The sequence below is a fragment of the Sceloporus occidentalis genome, unplaced genomic scaffold (genome assembly GCF_023333645.1).
Source record: "Sceloporus occidentalis isolate IW3139 unplaced genomic scaffold, rSceOcc1.0.p SCAF_1, whole genome shotgun sequence".
Lineage (NCBI taxonomy): Eukaryota > Metazoa > Chordata > Lepidosauria > Squamata > Phrynosomatidae > Sceloporus > Sceloporus occidentalis.
Window position 1 is genome coordinate 54,597,686 of NW_028316981.1, and position 21,331 is coordinate 54,619,016.

Below are 21,331 nucleotides of genomic sequence, written 5' to 3' on the forward strand. Positions count from 1 at the left end.
CACTGCCCTCTTATGTATTCTAAAGGCTTTTGCCAACAATAGGATATAGTACTTACCTTCTCATATATAGCTTTGTTTAACTAGAGTCTTATTCCTCCTAATCAAAGACAGTGATGTACTTGCCTCTACATTACAGAAGGGAACAGGCTCACACTGGCAGAAACTATAGCCCGTTACAAACGGGCAGGAAAGTACGTGCTCAGCACGTACTAGGGTTAGAAAGGGGCGTTTCTTCCAGATGCCCCTAACCCAGTACTTCTCAAATAGTGGGGCGGGCCCCCCGGGGGGGCGCAAGGCTCCATAAAGGGGGGCGCGAGGCTCAGGATACAGTGTTATACAGAGGTGTACTTATAACAATTTTATAGACAAATGATACTATTTACAGTCGCGCGGGGGGCACAAAATGTTTTCTTCTTCCTAGGGGGGGCATGACAGAAAATAATTGAGAAGCACTGCCCTAACCCTAGTACGGACTGAGTCCGTATGAATTGGTGGTGGCCATTCCACATGGCTGCCGCCATCTTGACGTAGCGGACGCAGTGCGTCCGCACGTTGCACCCCAAAAATGATGCCATGAGTGCGCGCTTCTGCACTTGTGGCATCTCTTGTGGGGCGCAGGAAGGAGCGCGATTTTCACGCTCCTTCTTTGCAGCATCTGGGAACCACGCCGTTTGGCTGCTGCGGTTCCTGGATGCTGCAACCGGCGGCGGCAGCAGACCGCCACTTTTCGGCGGTCTGTAACCTGCCTTCAAGTCTGTAAATGTGGTTGCAAGGTCAACCACATAGGCTTTAGAGAATACCTTTAAAAATTATTTATTTTGCACAGGTGTGCAGAGGCATGCATGTCTGCTGAGCTCTCTGACAGTGGCTGATTATAATTCAGGATCTGAAGTGTGTGTGTTGTGTGCCTTCAAGTCATTTCTGACTTATAGCAACACTAAAGTGAACCTATCCTGGGGTTTTCTTGGCAAGATTTATTCATTGCATTCCCCTGAGGCTGAGAGCATGTGACTTGCCTAAAATTACCCATGAGTACCAATCCACAATTCATACTTCTTTATGCTGGCTTTCACCCAGAAAGGAACCCAAAGTGGCTCACAGATAAAATCATTTTAATAATTGTAAAAACAATTAAAACCATCAGCTAAAAACAGTATAAAATGATATAAAACATAACAAAAGTTGGTTTTAACTTTTGTATGTTTTATACCTTTTTATACTGTTTTAACTAGATGATTTTAACTGTTTTTACAATTATAAAAAATTAAAAAGTTTGCTTTTAACTTTTGTATATTTTTATGTAAGTTTATACTGTATTTAGATTATTTTAATTGTTTTAAATTTTATTGTAATTTTAAAAAAATGTTTTTATCTGTGAGCCACCTTGGGTCCCTTCTGGAAGAAAGGCAGCATACAAATGAAATAAATAAATAAAATAATAAATACAGACATTTTTAAAATATCTAAACCACACATAACAACAGTGGAAGGAAGCCTATTTCCCTTAAGTTCTGCCTGTAGACCTCCACTAAGTATCTAATTGGCCATTGCAGGAATAGTGATGCTGGGCTACACAATCCTTTGTGCATCTTTGGCACATAAGGCAGTTTGGGCAGAATATGAGATTTAGGAACAATCATGCTGTACAAGTCACTTCTTCATTGTAGACAGTATTCAGATCTTTGATAGCACTGTTAATCTTGAACACAGAAAAGTCACACTGAGTTGTGAGGAATCCCTCAGATCTACCATGTATTTCTGAGAACAAACCATCGTATATTTGTATAGGAGTCCTTTTGAATCTAAATCCTCTTGCAAATCAAAATCCTATCTAAAATTTTATTAATGCTAGTATCTAACAAAAAACTCTTTTTTAATAAGTTCTGTCACTGTTTTCACTCCTCTTTTCTCTCCTTTTGATTTCTCTTTTATCTTTGTCTTATATTATTTAAGATACCACATTGATTAGCTCTCATGCCAGAAATGCTTGCAGCATGAGAATAGCTAAAAGAATCTACATTTTCACCTCCAAGTCGTGTACTGTATCCTGGGAGTTGACTAACCTTTTAAAAATTCCCTTAGTGCTGAGGGGAAACAAGATACTAATCAATTAACTCCAATATAAATAATATTGCTGAAGTCTGAATCAGTGTTTTTCATGTACTCGCACATTTGAACTGGTAACCCTTGCAATGATCAGCAGAGGTGCATATCTCTACTTGGTGCATATCTCTGTTTATGCTGTTGGCAGAGTAGTTGGCACTTTTTAAAATGGAAACTATAGAAAAGGTAATATAGTTGTTTGGGGCATTCAAGTTGTTTCCAGTTTACGATAACCCAAAGTTGAACATACCACAGGATTTTCTTGGTAAGATTTGTTCAGAAGGGGCCTTGCTTTTGCCCTACTCTGAGGCTGAGAGTGTGTGACTTGCCCAAGTTCACACAGACACAATGGGTTTCCATGGCCAGGCAGAAATTTGAACCCTGAAGCTCAACCCACTACAACACACTGGCTGTTTTTCATCAATTCCATGCATTAGAAACACAAGGTCTTCCCATGTATATCTTTGCATTCTTGCTCCAGTGTGCACTGGATATGAATTTGTTTTTCTTAGTTTATAACCATCTAGCTGCTTTTCTGAAATTATACTGCCTTTCCCCAGCCCCAGATACACAGTATTTATTGTTCTGGTAGCATATGTGTTTTTATTACATGTTTTTGTTCTTGTTGCTGTGTGCCTTCAAGTCATTTCTGACTTATGGAGGCCTTAAGATGAGCCTATTGTAGTTTTCTTGGCAAGATTTAATAATAATAATAATAATTTGTTTTATTTATATACCGCTATTCCAAAGATCATAGCGGTGAACAGCAAGTAAGCTAATTAGCAAGTAAGCTAATTTGCCCCCAACAGTCTGGGTACTCATTTTAGCGACCTCGGAAGGATGCAAGCCTGAGTCGAGCTTGGGCCCTTTTGCTGGTCTTGTTTGTTCAGAGGGACTTTGTCATTGCCATCCCCTTCCACCCTGAGGCTGAGAGACTTTGACTTCCCCAAGGTCATCCAGTGGGTTTCAGGCCTGAGCTGAGAACTGAACCTTGGTCTCCAGAGTTGTAGTCCAACACTCAAACCACTGCACCATGCTGTCTCTCTAATTATATGAACCATAAGAACATAGCACAACTTTTCCTAACATGCACAGAGAAAGAGAGAGAGTCCCAAATCCTTTTCAGAACTTTTACTGACTAGAGAACCATGGAACTTCTATTACCAGGGAAACACACTTCATACCTAATTGGGGAAACGCATTTTTACTTAATTGCCATGTAATATTAACAGAGAATGTTGGGTATTTAATTCAGTTCTTCATTCACATTGCCAGCAAGGCGGCAGAATTCAAAGCCATAGCTGGGTTAGCCTGGACCAGTATGCTAAGGGCTCATGTAGTACCTTTGAGACTAACTGTGTAATGTTCCATCCCTGGCTTGACATCCCTAGACGATGTAGAGCAACAGCCAAAGGTCAGGATCAGGCTGCCCAGATGCTGATCCGGTGGATCCAGCCCAACACTGGCCTAACCAGCTCTTATCTTGGTCTAAAAAAAGGTGAGCTGTTTTGCAGGGGTGTTTCCTAGAAACTTTGCTACAAGAGCCAGGAAACCAGAGGCATCCCACCGCCATTCTCTGTGAAGGTCCCTGCTGCAGCCTGTGATGGTGGCAGAAGGCACCTGGCCTTGTGGGTGAAGGCAGGCTCCCAGTTTCTGTACTTATGGGCCGTAGCAGAGGCCTTCATAGAGAACAGTGGTGGCAGGCAAGGTAGCAGCAGTGATGGTGGCTCCATGATGTGGCAGCCGGCAGGCATCTGAAAACCCATCCACTGCTGTGCCAGCCCAGGTGAGTGCCAGGGGCACTCATGGTACAGATTTGTGGGCAGAATACCACAGGTCTGGCCCACAGTATTTTGTCCATGCACGTTGCTCCTCAGAGAAAGAAGTTGATAGCATAAGCTTTCATAGACCTAAGTCAAAGTGTTATGCTACCAACTTCATTCTCTCAGTTAGGTCCAAGACACACTGCGCAAATAATCCAGTTTGAGACCACTTTAACTGCCCTGGCTCAATGCTAGGGGGTTCTGTGAACTGTAGTGTTTGTGAGACATTTAGCCTTCTCTGTCAGAGAGCTCTGGCACCACAACAAACTACAATTCCCAGAATGCCCTAGTACTGAGCCAGGGCAGTAAAATCAGTCTCGAACAGGATTATTTTTGCAGTGTGTTTTGGACCTTAGTCTCTGACATGCTACAAGATCCCTTTCCATAGTCAATAAGACCCTTCTTAGATGATTTTCCACACAGATAGTCAGGATATTAAAAAGAAAGTTTCCCTTTCAAACGTTGCATCCTCAATCAGTGTTGCAAAGGTAAGCAGAATCAGAAAGTTGTCTGAGCACTTTAAAGGAACAGAAAATGTACTATTAATAAGACTATTATGCTACTCACATTTAGCGGCAAGTCTTTCATTAGCTTCAATGCACTTTTATATTAAAGAAAAAACAAGGAGTCTTGGGGCATTTTAAAAATGAACAGATGTATTGCCCTACTACAGTTGTCATATTAAGGAGACCCTGGCTATTATTTTTAAGTAGATCATAGAGAGGAGGAGAGAGAGGCTTATCAGAATGGGTTTGAGGACTGTTAGGGCAGAGGAATTCTTCTTAAAAGAAACAGGTCTTTTAACACTAGGGACAGCCTCAGATTGGAAACGCTACTTTCTAGTCTCCAAGAAAGGGGAAACCAGGGACTGCAGTAACCAGAAGACCATTGCATTAATTTGCCATGCAAACAAAGTCACGATTAAAATTCTGCAACAAAGACTTTTACCGATTATGGAGCGAGAAATGCCAGATGTCCAAGCTGAGCTCAGGAAAGGAAAAGGCACTAGGGACCATATGGCAAGCATATACGTGTAACAGACCACGCAAAAGAATTTCAGAAGAAAATCAACCTGCATTTTAAAGATACCCAAAAGGAACCAGGTCCCATCTGCTCTGGGAAGCTAAGCAGGCTCTGCCCTGCTTAGTACTTGGATGGGAGACAGCCAAAGACTACTAGATGCTGTGGGCTGGTAAAACCACCTCTGAGGATTCCTTGCCTAAGAAAACCCTATGAAAATGGAAAACTGAGTTGACAAGCAGCTTGGAAGACGCATACCAATAGTAGGAAAAAAAGGAAGAATGCATCCTAGATAGACAGACTCAGGCAGCAGCCACAATGCAAAACGAACGGAGCTTGACACCGCTTTAACAACCATGGTGCCATCCTATGGATCCTAGGATTTGTAGTTTGTTTCATTTTATTTCTACGCCACTTTTCTCCCAGCAAGGGACCCAAGGCGGCTGATGGAGCTCTCTGGCACCAGGAGAAGGCTAAACATCTCACAAAACTACATATCCCACAGCACTGAGCCATGGCACTTAAAGGAGTGTCAAACTGCATTAGCTTTCCAATGCAGATGTAAACTCAATCAAGGGAAGGTCTCTCGTTCATGGGGTTGCCGCAAGTGGAAGCAGACCTGAGGACATTCAATAACAACTGCTACATATTAACCAAAGTAACTATTACAGCTCATCATAGCCCTAAATCACAAAGGCTGCATCCAAATATATATATATATATATATATATATATTGTCTTAATGTATTTTAAGCATTTTTAATAGTCTTGGGAGAAGGGCGGAGATATACATAAATATAAATAAATAAATAAAACAAAATTTCAGTTGTGTTACGTATTTGTTTATGCATTTTTGTTAATCGCCTTGACCTTTTGGAAAGGCGGTATATAAATAAAATTTATTATTATTATTATTGTCATGTTGGAATTATTATGTTGTATTTGTGAGGAGGGAGGGAATAGTGGGATTTATTTATATTGTATGAATTTTATTGTAGTTGTATTAATTTTATTATTTATTATTATTAATTAATAATGATAATTAAGAAGCATTAACTTACATGGATGTGACTGTTTCCAGCTGTTTATTTCCATCCCCCCCCTCCTTGAGTGCCCTCCATTATGCACTGAGGACATTACCTGGCCCCACTGCCTTGACAGGGAAGGCTCAAGTGCCTCCCAGAACGACGCTTCCCATAATTCCATAGCAAGGAGCCATGGCAGTTAAAGCGGTGTGAAAGTGGGTTATTTCTGCAGTGCGGACACAGCCCAGGAGATGCCACTCCATCCATCCCTCCTTCTCCTGCCCCTCAGAAGCCGACTCACCCTGATGCCCTGCAGGACCCTCACTCGCTCCTGCTCATCCAGCTCGAAGGAGACCTTCCTGCTCCCATGGCTGCTCCCGCTGCCCCCCATAACGAAACCCCAAGCCCTCTATATACCAAGTCAAGCTCTAGGATAAAGACACACACACATATATATATATATACACCATGCTCCATTCGACCGGCCAATGAGCTCGCGCCCTATTGGCCGCCGCCCTGAAAGCGTCCAATAGCACGGCGCGGTGTTGGGAGCCGGGCGCGAGGCACGCTGGGAGCTGTAGTCCTCCCTTAGCCATCCCCTTCCCCGGCTGCCTGTCAAGGAGGATGGGTCCCTGGAATGTGGGCCTCTTTCCCAGCCTCTTTCAGAGTGGCCCAGGCTGCATCCAGCACTGCAGCAGGAATACAGCCAGAGTGGCCCTGCTTTAACTGCCACAGCTCCATGCTATGGGATCCTGGGAATTGGAGTGCTATTGTGGCTCCAGAGCTCTCTCTGACAGAGGAGGCTACATGGCCCATAAAACTACAGCTCCCAGAATTCCATACCATGGAGCCATGGCAGTTAAAGCAGTGTCAAACTGGATTATTTCTGCAGTGAGGATGCAGCCCAGCCTGTCAGAAGCACAAAAGGGGGGGGGGGGGGGAAGGCATCACAAAATAATAATAATAATAAATATAAATTATTTATTATTATTGCTGATTATTATTATTATTATTTTGTGGTGCCTTGTCCCCTTTGTGGAATGATAATAATAATAATAAATCTACAATGAATAACAATGAAATGAATAAAATGAAATATGAAACAAATTTATATGAGTGTTTTTAGCTTTTATGTGGTAATGCCCCATGTTTTTATTGAATGCCCTACCTTTCAAATGCCCCACTACAATGTTTATCTCTTCATTGTTGTTGTTCCTCACCTTGATCCATGGGGAGATGTAAGAAATAAATGAATAATAATACAAAGATATAGCTGTGTTAGTCTGTAGAACCAGAGGAAGTAGAGTGAAGTTTGCAAAAGCTCAGGCTGCCAACTTCTTCTTTCTTTCAGTTAGTCTCAAAGGTGCTCCAAGATCTCTAATAATAATAATAATAATAATAATCATCATCATCATCCTCTGGGAATTGTAGTTTGTGGTAGTACCAGAACTGTTGTGGTAGTTGATCAGGTTTTGGAAAAGCGGGATACAAATAAACTATATTATTATTATTAGTAGTAGTAGTAGTAGTAGTAGTACCAGGCACTGCACAATATTATTACTATTATTATTATATTTATTTTACAGTGCCTTGCCCCCCCCCCCCCCCCTTGTGGTTCTGACAGGCTGGGCTGCATCATCCGCACTGCAGAAAGAATATGGGAACTTTAGTTTTTTTGAGACATTTGGCCTGAGAGTTCTGGTACCACCACAAACTACAATTTCCAGAGGACGATGCTGATGACAGTGATTATTATTATTATTATTATTATTTAGAGAAATCTGGTAGCACCTTTGAGACTAACTGAAAGAAAGAGGTTGGCAGCATGAGCTTTTGCAGACTTCAGTGTGCTTCCTCTCTGATTCCACAGAGTTTCCTAACCAGTAAAAGATGTGGCTAAGAGAATGAGCTTGTGCAGAAGAGCAGAAGACACCACCGCACAAACTCATTGGCAAAGCTGGGTTGTGGTTTTAAGGAGCACTGAAAAGAAGCTTCATGCAACCCTCATGCCCACCATGGCCCTAAAGGCTGCTGGTTCCCCTTGTCTTTCTTGCACACCAGTACTTTGACTGAAGGCCCCCTGGCTGCCACCCACTCACTGCCACCTCACTGGCCACCCACTTTGGGAATCAATGCCCTACTCTGGCAAGCAAGCCCTGCAACTGGAGACTTCTAGGAGAAGGAAATCACCCTTTTATTTAGGGCCAGAAAAAGAGAGGAGGAGTGCTGGAAGGAGACACAACAAAACAGCCTGCTTAGGGCTTTTGTCCACCCCTGTTCTATTAGATTCCATGAAGTTTTCAGATTGTATCTGACATTGCTCCAGAATCTCTGGGACAAATACAAATAAAATAGTTGATCCCCCTTTCTAAAAAAAAAAAAAAAAGTCAAATCCAGCTGATAACGGAGATCTTATCTCCATCCATAAACCTCTGCTCAAATACTTTTTCCCCTTTTTCCCATTAAAATACTGTAAAGTTGTTCTTTTGTGGTTACCAGCTTCTAAGCTATGTAGTATTTTATGCAATAAACCAAGTCTCTTTAATTTTACAACTAAAAGGGGGAATTCAGATGGGCCCATCAAGTTTATTGTACGATAAGATAAAAATGCCTGCGCTGAAAAGAGCCTGAAGGAGGAAACCTGAATATCCAGACAAAATAATTGTAATGTTTTTGTCGTCAGTACAGAGTGTGGGAAGGGATATTGCCATCAAGCTTAAACAATGCTAATAGATGGAATGCCTCCTGTCAGGTATCCTTTCTCCTGGCAGCAATAGAGAAAGAACCATGTATAATCGCACCTATCAACACAATTAGTAAAAAGTGAACTTTTGGAACGCAAGGTGCTTGCAAGCCCCAAATATTTTGCTGTTATGTTGTAATGAAGGCTCATCACCTCCCATGAAAAATAATGGAACAGTTGCTATCTGCTTAAAAACTTGAAAGAGCTAATTGTAGGCTTAGGAAAGGTTTTAAAACAAAATCTATATAGGGACTTTGGTTTGCATTGCCATAGCAACCACAATAAGGAACAACTGTTTACTAAACATGAAAAGCGCAATAAAATAAAATTATATGAATTCAAGATATTAAAAAAATGCTATCTACTCCTCTCAAGTTGGATTGAATTAAATCACCAAGAGAAAAACTATGTTTAAATTACAGAGTTAAATCATGTCTCTTTTTAACCAAGATCATACATTTCTAAACCAAAACAAGCTTGTAAAGCTGATCGCTGAAAAACAAACAAACATGTAGATTTACAAGTAGCTGCGGATTTGACTCAGAAGTCCCATAGTCAAATTTTGAATAGATTTATTTATTTTAATACAGTTTCGCTATATATGTCCATACTATTTATGTTACCTAGGAACATATTTCACAGGCCTTTTGTAGCAGAGTGTTATATCTGCTTGGAGGCAATGGGAACATGAAGAAATTTAATTTCTGAATGCCCTGTGTAAACACAGACACAAAGCAATGTGTGTTACTTGAAAACTAAAACCAAAAATTGTGCAACAGTTCCATTAACGGGAATTTAAGTTTTATACACCTCAAAAAATAACCCTTTATAACACTAGCTAAACCACTTTAGAGACAGTAATGGCTGCATAAAGGCTGATAAAGTTGTTGTATTCTGGGTAACCTGATGTGTGTATTGTGTAAAATTGCATAATATGCAAATTAATATTATACTAAGAGCCATATTATTCATATTGTTAGTGTTGAGCCCTAACACCTTTAATATGTAGTGTAACCATTAATACATCTATTTGTGAACTATTATTATTATAAAAAAAAAACTATATTTAGATTATAATTAGATTCGTGGTGTAGTGGTTTGAACATTGGACTATGACTCTGGAGACCAATTTGAATCCTGGCTCGGCCGTGGAAACCCACTGGGTGACCTTGGGCAAGTCACGCTCTCTCAGACTCAGAGGATGGTAATGGCAAACTCCCTCTGAAAAAATTTGCCAAGAAAACACCATTATAGGGCTGCTGTAAGTCAGAAACAACTTGAAGGCACACAACAAACAACAAATCTATATAACGTGCACATATCAGAAAGACTGCCTCCACTCACTTGAGCCTGCTCAAAATCTAAGGTTCTCAAGGGAGGCCCTGAGATGTGTCCCATTGCATTATGAGGCTAGGCTAGCAGACACACTTGATGAGGTTTTCTTTGCAGCACCACTCTGACTGTGAAGCTCTTTCCCAAAGGAGATCAGGCTGGCTCTATTCTTTCTGACTTTCCAGCAGGCAGTGAAGAAGACTATCCCGCTTTGGTCTTTGAATCTTAAAATTAGTGGTGCTCTGCTCTGGCTGTTGTTCAAACAGTTTACCTGAGTTTACAGCTGTTTTTAAAGAGAGGTTTGGAGTATTTTAATTGCCTCTAGTTGCTTATTTGATGTTTTTAAAGAACTTTTATCTATTGTGCATCATCTCAGGAACCCTGGTGGGTCAGTAAATGCCACAAAGCAAGCAATGATCTAAGATAACCAGTATAAAATACTAGACCTGCAACTTAAGTTTAAATCCTTACTTAGTCATAAAGTTCACTTGATGACTTTCAGCTACTCACTCCTGTCAGCCAAAGCAATTTTAGAGGGCTCCTGCAGGAATAAATGAGGAAAGGGGATTAAAGCAGCTATATAAACTGCTGGTGCAAGACAGAACCACTATTTTCTACAAAATATGGTATTATTTTAATTTTTCGCCATAAATTTAAAAAACAGATCTATGAGAATACCACAAGGAAGTCCTGCAAGTGATGCACTGTCATCTGATTCACAGGAGGGAAAGGGAGAATAAAGTGAGGGGGAAAAGGTGTGATTTCCTTTTGATAGGAAATATTTTATTTTAGTGACAAAATAATTTCTTTGTCCTGTTCAATTTTCAGCACCACAAATATGTTGAAGGACTTATGTATGCCAGTATACCTGTGCTGCCACCCAGCCACTGTTAATGACCAGAATTTGTCTGGCTTGCCAAAGGAGGGGGAAATACTTTCCACAGGCAACTGTGGCAAATGGCACCAGTTCCAGATTAACGCATCATTTTAAAACAATGTAAAGTCATCACATCAACATCTCATGTTACTTGAAGCCACCTGGCCAAGAAAAGGGATATCATGCCAGATAAAAATATTGTGCTTCTGCATGAGTAAACATACATTGTCACCAAATTTCAAAACACACATTATCTAAAGCGGGCACAGTCCAAACATACAGTTATACTAGCATTAATAGTTTTCTTCCCAAAAGATGACAGTGGGAATGCTCCTTTATTCAGTTGGATGCCAGTCTAGTGGAAAGTGGTGAAAAGCAAATCTGCTCTCAAAAAAGACAAAATACATCTTGGACTTGCATATAGAGAAGTTATTATTTTAAAAAAGAATTTCCTTAGAAGCCACATATGCAACTCAGTTTCAGAAGAGCTATGGTTGTGCATGTATGCACTGAAGTAGAACAGACTGCTTTGAACAGTGCTGGACTCTCCTCCTTTGGAGATTTTGAAACAGACCGAAATACATGGCCCTTGTGGGCCCTTCCAGCTCTATGATTTTATAATACAGTTCTGCCTCGTTTCTCCCCCGGCTTTTAAAACCTAGCCAGATAGAAATAAGTGAAACATCTCCTTGCTCTCCCTCAATATGAAAGCATTTAATTACTGGCAGGTTTCTGCCAGTAAATGAAGGGACAGGCAAACGGATTTGCTATCAGAAGAAAAAGGACATCTTTCTTTATGTCAAAGTTCATTTATTTTACAGACAAAAATATACATTGCTCTACTTATAATCTCTGTTCCACTATCACGTGGCACCCGCAACATGTTCATGCCCACATTCACACAAACATTTGTCTGCTGAAGGACCTTACTGTGTGCTGAACATGGAAGCATTTTAATATATACACATTAAAAAAAATTCTTGAAAGGAGATAATTCCTTCACTTAGTGCAGATAGTCCTCAGCAGCAGAAGACAAATGTGGGTTTATAGAGATGCTAAAATGTCAGGAGAAAGGGGGGAAAGAAAATTTTGTAATGAAAGAACTGACTGCAGCTTTGTGATTGTTTGGCATGGATCAATGTTAATAATAACCCCAAATCAGACTGATTCACTCCACAAGAACATATCTTCATATTGAGGATTCCTTATTCTGCTGCAGGCAGAGAGACTAAACCAAACACGCACGCACGCACGCACGCACACACACACACACGGCAGTTGTACCCAACCTGGTACACTTTGGATATGTTGGACTACATCATCTTCACTACCATGACCTTTGGCCATGATAGTTGAGAATGATAGCCCATTATATCTGGAGACAGTTGGACAGGAGCAAACTGCAGCTGCAGGGAATCCATAGAAATTAAGGTAATACTAGTTTGTTATCAAAAGTCCAAATACTGGATCATTTCCAGCATTTTGCCACCATGCAGAATTCAGTCAAAGGAATGAATCTATCACTGATGAGGATGCAAGGAGATAAATAAATAAATAAGCCTTGAACTGAACCTTATGTCTTGCATCCATTGAATACAACCTTCTCAAACACACATACACAAATCTAAGGTGCAACATTAGGGGCAAGGATGTTCTTACAATAGGCTAGATAACAGCACAGTTCCCTTTGCTGAATTCTGTTTTAAGGGTCACTGTATGACAGGGTGGGTATAGTTGTGAGCTATAAAAATTCTACCAGCCTGCCCATGGCCAGCACAATAAGCATTAATGAGGCTTAAACTACATCGTATATAAAGATACCTCACCATAAAGGAGATCACATTGCTAACAGCAACAAGTATGAATAAATGATTGTGGTATCAAATTCACACATTTAGGAAAGGATAGTTTGTACAGTAACGCAACTAAAGGCAAAGTGCTGATCTCCACAACAATCCTGTTGATCTCCTCTGCTAAGTCATCAAAAGGAGAGACACCATTAAATGTTTTTTTAAAGTAATCAAAGCAAAAACAAGGTCAGTCTGTCTTTAGAATTCTGGTGTGCCTTAAAGGAACGGAAAAGAAAGGAGGGATATTCACTGGTAAGGAGAGGAGAAGAGAGGAGAAGCAATGAGCTTTCTGTTCTTGTTGCTTCTCAACCCCTAAGATCTTTACATGGAAGCCTGGTGTTTACTTCAAAGGAATCTCCATCCAAGTTTACAGAATCACTTCCTTAATCACTCATACAGAACATATCTGACACCAAATCACATTACCACATTACTGATAACAAGAGCAGCAAGGAAGGAAGAAACCCCTGTGTACTTCTCATGTGCCCCTGCTTTTTCAATAAGTATCTGCATATCTAAAACATTTAAATTAAATTAACTACAATTACTCAAAGAAGGATACCTGTATTTCACACAAGGCCAAGAATTTTGTCAGGGGTATAATTCAGAATGTGACATAAACAAAGCACACAAAATACAGGTGCTTCAAAGGCTGGCTATTGTCATTGCCTCATGCCTCTATTATATGAAATCAGTTCTGAATTAGATATTCCCTTACCAAGTGTGCTGCTATTATTACTAAATAAAGGTCCTCTACTTTGTAGTTTCTGGCATTAAATCTCAGAAGGTCCCTGCACTTAGAAACATTTCACGTTTGGACTATGCCTCCCATAATCCCTCAGCCAGTGGCCATGCAGGTTGGGAATTTCTAGGAACTATAGTCCAAACATGTAAATTTGTTTATTACCACTCCTGTAAGATTGTAGATCTATCTATTGCCATTCTTGCCAAGAGAATAGCCAGCTATGTGATAGTGTGGGCTTCAGGAAAGCCAAGTCAGCATGCCATTCCCCTCAGAGATTAATGAGCCTCATTGCAAGTTCATGAAAGTAGAATCTGTTGCTGGACAGATTTAGAAACAGCCTAGATCTATGGCTGAGAGCCACTGCCACTATTATCCACTGAAAAACCCACCTGGAGTGAAGACCGCCTAGTAACTGCAACCTCACTCTCAACTTAGATGCCATTCCAAGCATCCTTAATGTGCCAAAATCAGGCTTCCAAGCCATTTTCCACTGGTCTTCTACTCTATTTTAAAAGCTTAGGAATTGTCCATGTTCTCTTCTCTTTTCCCATTTTCTCTAGAGTTCTGCTAGCATCACAGCACAGAACACCATTATGTAGCTCTCACTTGGCTAACTTTTCGTTTCAGAAACTTAGTGCATATACAGTGTATGAAACTCACGGCTGCACATCAACCAGCTTCAGTATTTAGTTGCACAGCAACACGTTTCACAGAGAACCTTCCCCAGTACTTACTCTGCTTCCTTCTCCTACCACAGTTGGCATAAAATATATACAGATGCATGTACACACCGAGTTTAGCTCCCTGCTTCTCCATGAAGAATTATCAGAACATTTTGCAATTCAATCATAAGTGTTCCTTCTATCAAAGGCATTTTAAATTTTCTCACTTCCCAGTTTCTGTCAAATTACAGTTGCCTGTGATCTAGGAAACAGTCCCATTCTCCCGCACGTTCTTTGTCAAGTCAATATTTCTGCTGGGAACTTAGTCTTGCTGGAAACATGAATGCTGAGGAAATTTAAAAATAGTATGGAAATAACACATCTAACATTGTGTACTGGTTGAGCCAACAAAATGCACTTGGAATGTGCAAGAAAATGAAGATTCAGCATTTGTATGTTTTCAAAATAAAGTCCAGTTTGCTCTTTTGTGAAGGTAAGTGTTGTCCTTCTAGGAAGACCATCATTTCTAATTTTATGTTCCATACATAATTTAAATATTTTGTTTAAAACTCATACACACAGAGAGGAAAGGCAATAACCCATTAAAACAGTTTTAGAGGAGAAATCTGTTATGGAGTTGTGAGGTGCAGAAGAGATGAAGGGAGCGATTTTTGACTTATGAGTTGATGGCTTTCCAGCGGTCACTGTCAATGCTGTTAATGCTGCCCACATGATAGGGCATGGAGGCCACATCATCCAAATAGGCTGCAGTGTCAATCTGTGTGCTGGAGTAGAAACTGGAATCCAGGCCTTCCTTCTTGGCCACACCATAGGCATGCGGGAGGTGCACATCAACATCCTCAGGCTCATCCACCTGGCATTTGTATGAGAAGAGGATCTTTGGCTCAGATCTGTAATTTGTTGAAAAGGAAAGCAGAAACAGTGTATTTTCTTGCACTTCTGAGCACAAAACTCAGTTCTAATTAAAGAAGATTCCATGCAGAACATGGCAGTTTCTGAAACAAGAAGTACTCTGCCACACGGTTCTCTTCAGAACCTAGACAAGTTACTTTCGAGGTCTACAATTCCCAGAATTCCACCAACCATGCTGGCTGGAAAATCCTAGGAACTGGAAATGTAACGTTCTAAAATGTAACTTTCCAAATTCTGAATCTTTTGTCTGGGTTACAAACACGAGGGGGAATCTAGAACTCAATGTGGCCCAAGACAGAATGACTCTTCAATTTGTTATCCATCTTTGTTAACTCTTTCTGTAACCTTTTCCACAGAAGCACACTGAATTTAGTGGATTAACTTCTGAGCAGATGTTCACCCCCCGACGCTGTAAAAATCATGTTCTAACAGAGAACCACTTCAGTACATATAGACAGTACTGATTATACCAGAATGACTGAATAGCTAAATCAAAAGGACTGTATATAATTTTACTTGAATCAAGGTAAAATTGGACTTACAGTTCTGCTTGACTGTATATAATTTTACTTGAATCAAGGTAAAATTGGACTTACAGTTCTGCTCTGGCTATATGCCCAATGCTAAGTTAAATTAAAGTAAGCTCGCAAAGAGACTGTCCCAGAATAGACATGATTTACATGACTGACTCCTGGCAAACTAATGGATTTTTCCATCCCACTGATCTCATGAAAGATACTTAAATATTCCACCTCTAGGTGGGATGACAACCTAAGTGTGTCACTTGGTCTATGACAGGAGTGGAGGGATCTGTGGCCATTTAGATGTACTGGATTAAGTTCCCATTGGCTCCTCCATATATGCCCAGTGAACAGAGATGGCAGAAGCCATAGTTTAACAGTATCTGGAGGTCTACAAGATCCCTATCTATCAGTCCATGTATTATGCTACTCTCTCTCAATGACATAGTCATTATTTACTTTCAAAGTCTTTACTACCACATTACCCAGAACACCAAGGCTGGTCCTGGTTAGTACTTGACCATGAAGGTAGTAAATCCTGCCTGGACAGCTGTTGCGAGTCAGAGTTGAAAATTTGGGACTAGAGAGACAAATTGTCTAAGTATAAGGCAGCCTCCTATATTGGCTCCCTGAAACTCAAAGCTGGGAACATACAAAAATTAGCAAAATTTAAAATAATATTTAAAAACCATATTAATAAAACAACCAACCATCACAACTGCTCTGTAATACTGCTTTGTAATAGGAGTTGACAATAACTAAACAAACAATCAATAAAAAACAGCAATGTCCATGGACTATTAAACACGATATGTACTATTAAATAGTACATATTGCCTCAAATATTATGTATTGTTTTGTGGGATAAAAATTCACTGGGGCTCCTCTAGAAGGCAGGGCTGTGCACTCTTGGTCAGGCACAACTGGAGACATGGGAGCTACCTATGGACTGCTCTCTCCAGAGCCTCCACCTTCTGAAAGAAACAAGACACAGCTCCAGATCTTTAGAAGCTCCTGATCTGAAGAGGAATTTCTGTAGATGGAGTTTGCAAGACGAAATGACATCACCTGCATTAACTATTAAAATAAAACTACCACTCCCAGAATGCTCAGTGGCCATGCTGGCTGGGGGACTCTGGGAGTGGTAGTTCAGAAAAGTAACCTTGCCAATCTTTCTGTTAAAGGTGCATAAGCCCTTTAACAAAGGAATCCTTGTTTGAGGCAACCACCATCCATTGTTTGAAGTAGCACGCCCATCTTCCTGAACCTGGAGTCCTCCACATGTGTTGGAAATGCAACTCCCAGAATCCCCTAGCCAGCACAGGGGCACTGAGATTCTGGGAGTAGCAATCGAACACCATCAAAGAGCTCCAACTTCAGGAAGGCTTCCCTACAGTATTTATAGTTTATGCTTTTCCCAGTCATAGACATGGACCAGCTCAACCCATGTGTCTCACTTGAGGCTCTGGTAATACGTACACAGAAATGATTATTCATACCCTCCAGCTAAAAAGCCAATTGAATTATTTGGCCAAAGCAAGTATTTCTCCAGTGTGGCCACATGGTGGCACTCTGAATTCAATAATAAGTTGGTCAGAAAAAACAGGTAAAAAAATGAAGATATCCACTCCTTTAAAGTGAAGGAATTTCTGACCTGAGTGCTTAGAAATTTATTCTCCAGCTGACCTTGTTAACTAAGTCCCTTCTTAAAATTCAAGAGCAAAAAATTACTCGTCTGAGTACATCAGAGATTAATCATTTTGTCACTAATCCAGAAAATAAAATCAGCAGTTCAGAATTTAATGAGGCTTTGCACAGACATTAAGAGACTAATCTATCTGAATCCCTGTGATGAAGTCAAATATCATCTCCATTTCATTCAGTCATTGAATAAAATAAAACAGAGAGAGAATGTGTGAGCTCCCTTGAAGACCCTTTGCTAGAACACCCACTTCTACTTCTTTCTGGTAATATTTCATTATTTAAAAGATTGGTAATCCAGTTTTTAGGATAAACCCTCAAAAGATGATACATAGCTAGAATTAAAACAATGACACAGTAAAAGAATAAAAAGCAGTGATAAAAACAATTATAAAATGAAATTAACTATTACACCGAACACCATCATAGGGGCTACAAGAGAAAATTCAATCATATGAATAATTTTTTGGCTATCACAGTTCAAGTTGCACCTCTCTTACTTCCCTAGTTTTCTTTCTCCTTTCCTTCCAAAATAGAAGGAGATGCTGCCTTGAAAGTCTGATGCCCTGTGACATGGGAAGACACTCTTGCATTTTCCTGCACCATAAAGAGTCACTGCAGCTGCCTCCAAATTTTGACAGAAGCTGCTACTGATTTTCAGGGACAAAACTGCAGATTCCTGGTGAGCTGATGATCTAGCCCTTCTCCACTGAGAAGTTGCCCAACCCTGCTTTAGAATCTGGTTGAAGGCTTCTAATGTTGGGCAAGCATCTGTTGGAACAGATTTTCACAGGCAGAGAAGTCACTACTAAAAAGACCTGATCCCTTGTGTCTGTCAGCTTAATTATTTTTAACAGACGCATACACAGAAACAAGACTTCAAGTCATAAGGTGTGAGGAGAAACCACTAGCTGCCTGCTTGTACTTTTCACCATTGTATGCTTAGGCTGCTATTTTAGTTATGTTATTTTGGCATAAGCCACCTTGGGCATTCTTGAATGGAACGTTAGAAGAAAAATATCTCAATCAATAAGTTACCATGTTCTCAGTGAAATGAATCATGCTTAAGAAGAGTCCTTTAGTCGCAAAGGCTTACATTATTGAAAGCTTGTGATTCGTTGTATAAGGGAGGTTCTCCTGGGGGCTATCTTGATGCCATTTCATAGCTAGGCAAAAGCTTGTTTGTTTTCCAATCTTCTTATCCTAAAATGACCCTAATCTAGTTATGGTTTTATCTGCTCTCTTTGGATCGTGGAAGAGATGATGATGATGATTTATAACACCCTTGTCACCAAATGGCAGAATATCAGACATAAATAATCAAAAACAAATGATAAAACCCAATGCTGTAAAATACTAAAATAATATACTAATATCCTAAAAAGATTTTTTTCAAACAACTCCCCATGTAGCCAACAGTCCTAATGGCTGGAGGGTTCTGGCAGCTGCAGTCTACAAAAATAACTTTTCCAAACTCTGGTTCCCTTTAGGAGTTGCTGCTTTTATACTTTATTATTGGATGTTTTAATTTTGTAGAGTTTTATCCTGAGGATGGCTATGAGGTTCTCCTCCCCCCCCCCCAAATTAGCTCCCATGGGAGCTTGTTGAAAGATAGGATTTTTTTTAAAAGCCTGTACTAAATCAAATTAAAAACCCTGATTACTCACCCAAAGAAACTTTTCAAAAATGCCACATAGATAAGTGGAGCAAAGAAGCTGAAATAGAGGAAGGTGGTGGCATCGACACAGCTGTCAAGAAAAGAGACACAAAAAATTCAGAGTTAGATACCAGAACTCTCAACGTGTCTGGGGCTGCCAGTGTGAAAACTGGAGATGCTACCTGTCCCTTTAATTGCTCTGAAGAAAAAGGAATTTAGCTGGTGTCACACAACCAGGTAGCAAGCAACACCAACACAAGTCCCCTCTGTTACACAGCCATTAAAAGGACAGGAAGCATCTCTAAGTTTTCATTCTGGCAACCCTATTTGTGGCATGGCTCTGTTTCCCGAACGTGCTGAGCCAGGGAGAGACTCACTGTAGCAAAGTGGTGCTTTCACAAGAACAGATACATTACCTCATTGGGAAGGAAATAATTTCTTTCTCCAAAGTGACTCTGGACACTGATGGACAGAACTAATTAGCCTACAGAGGCTCTGCATACTTCACCACAAAGAGTGCCTTCAGGTATTATCTTTATTGCACAGAGGTAGCAGGCCCCATTGAACTAAAGGTGCCGCACATACAGCCTAATGACTGCAACAGAGTATATTATCAGGCACAGGAGAAATTCCTCAACCTTCTTCCTGTAGTCATACATTGCACATACAGGTTTCTACTCCCTTCCCATTTCTATTTTTGTGCCAAAAGGAAGGGGGAAGCCCTCAGTCTTGAACCATTGTACTGCTCTTCTGTTGCATACTGCTGCATACCTACCAGAAACAAATGAATGCACTCCAGTTAAATAGTATTATTTATTATTTTGTCACAACAAGAGCAGAAACTGGTCTGCAAGCACCTGGGAACAGGCTGGCCTGTAAGTCCCTGCGGCTCTTGTCAGCACAGCCAATTTGTGAGATACAAACCAACAACATCTGCAGGTCCTCACAATTCCCACCCTTACACTACAGAAAGATATGGCACACATCCTAAACAAAAATATTATATTACAGTTTTTCAGCCAAGCAGTTCTCCTTCTTGTCCGTTATTCAAGGTAAAACAACTGGGGAATGGACAAGGGTAGCCTTTTATTTTTCAGTTCTCATTATGTGACCAAAATATTTTAGTTTTCTGCATTTTATATGCTTTACAATTTCTTAGGTGGGATACTCCCGCCGGCGCCATTTGCTCCGCGCGGGAGCTGCAGCAAAGAAGCTCCATTTCGGAGCTTCTTTTTGCGGCGCCTTTATGACGTCGCGAGGCGCCGCTGGCGCATTCGCGACGTCATAGGTGCTGCGACACGTCTGGACGCTATGCGTCCAGTACGTAAACATGGCGGCCCCCATGTGGAAGGAGCGCAGCCATGTTGTACGTATTCTATACGTACTAGGGTTAGGGGGGTGCGGAAGCACCGCCCCTTCCTAACCCTAGTCCGTATAGAATACGTACTATATGGCGGTTTGTATCCCGCCTTAGTCTTTTGTTCATTTTCTTCAGTATGTTTTTGCTGGTCAGCCACTCAGACCATGAAATTTCTCAGGTTACCACTTTTAAGTGGATGCATATTTATTTGTCCATTATAATATTTATAACCCACCTTTTGTCTAAAGATGTCATGTAAGTAAGAAGTAAAGTAGTAAGTAAGAAGTAAGGAACAAGAAGTCCTTCTACACAAGATCCAAAGGGTCATGCTAGGAACTCCACAGTGACAACCACTATGGAGTAAAGTCTGACCCATTTGCTCATCTGCTAAACCTGGAGCCTGGAAAAATTATCCTGAAGGACTGCAACACCCAGAATCCACTACCAGAATGGCCAGGTGACCTGAAGATTCTGACAAATGTAGTCCAAAAAAGAATTTCTGCAAAATTTGCGATGAAACACACCCACACCCACATACCGTACCCCATTTACTGTATCGGGAACAGAAGTTGTAGGAGAGGAGACTATGTATGATCAATCCAGTCTTGCTAAACAGAATATTCATCCAAGCAAGTGTGCTGGCAGGAAGAAGACACTGAGTGGTTATGCCCACAAGGAGAGAAGAGATCGTGGATCCCAAGTGAAATGTCAGGAAAAGGAATCTTGGTGGGCTGAGTGGCTGAAGTAGAACTTATATAGCCCAGCAAATTTGGAAGCCCACACTAATTACTGACCCTACCTAGCAAGTTTAAAAGCCTCAGTCCAAATTAGTCTGAAGTTCTTCTAAACGAAATACCGTAGCTCATATTATAAGGATGAACACAACAAGAATGTAACAGGGAGAGGGTGGATGGATTTGTAAATAAGTGTAAAATATTTCATGATTGACTGTTATACAGAAAAAAATTGTTGTTGAGGT

At 40.6% G+C, this 21,331-nt stretch overlaps 2 protein-coding genes across 5 annotated transcripts in view; both read right to left on the reverse strand.

Annotated features, from left to right (window-relative positions):
* The window catches only part of CHCHD6 (coiled-coil-helix-coiled-coil-helix domain containing 6), a 282,327-nt gene extending 275,871 nt beyond the window's left edge, over positions 1-6,456 (reverse strand). The window contains exon 1 of one of the 4 annotated variants that reach the window (XM_089521307.1): positions 6,273-6,456. In XM_089521307.1, the coding sequence (XP_089377433.1) occupies positions 6,273-6,362 (90 nt within the window). In that variant the 5' untranslated portion in view covers positions 6,363-6,456. The remainder of the gene's footprint in view (positions 1-6,272) is intronic. The other 3 variants (XM_089521314.1, XM_089521320.1, XM_089521330.1) reach the window with 3 other exon arrangements.
* A 5,237-nt stretch (positions 6,457-11,693) lies between these two features.
* Positions 11,694-21,331, reverse strand: part of TPRA1 (transmembrane protein adipocyte associated 1) — a 37,277-nt gene continuing 27,639 nt past the window's right edge. Inside the window, exons 10-11 of the mRNA XM_089521341.1 lie at positions 19,003-19,083; positions 11,694-15,091 (exon numbers count right to left, since the gene is read on the reverse strand). Coding sequence (XP_089377467.1) covers positions 14,857-15,091; positions 19,003-19,083 — 316 coding nt within the window. The 3' untranslated portion in view covers positions 11,694-14,856. The remainder of the gene's footprint in view (positions 15,092-19,002; positions 19,084-21,331) is intronic.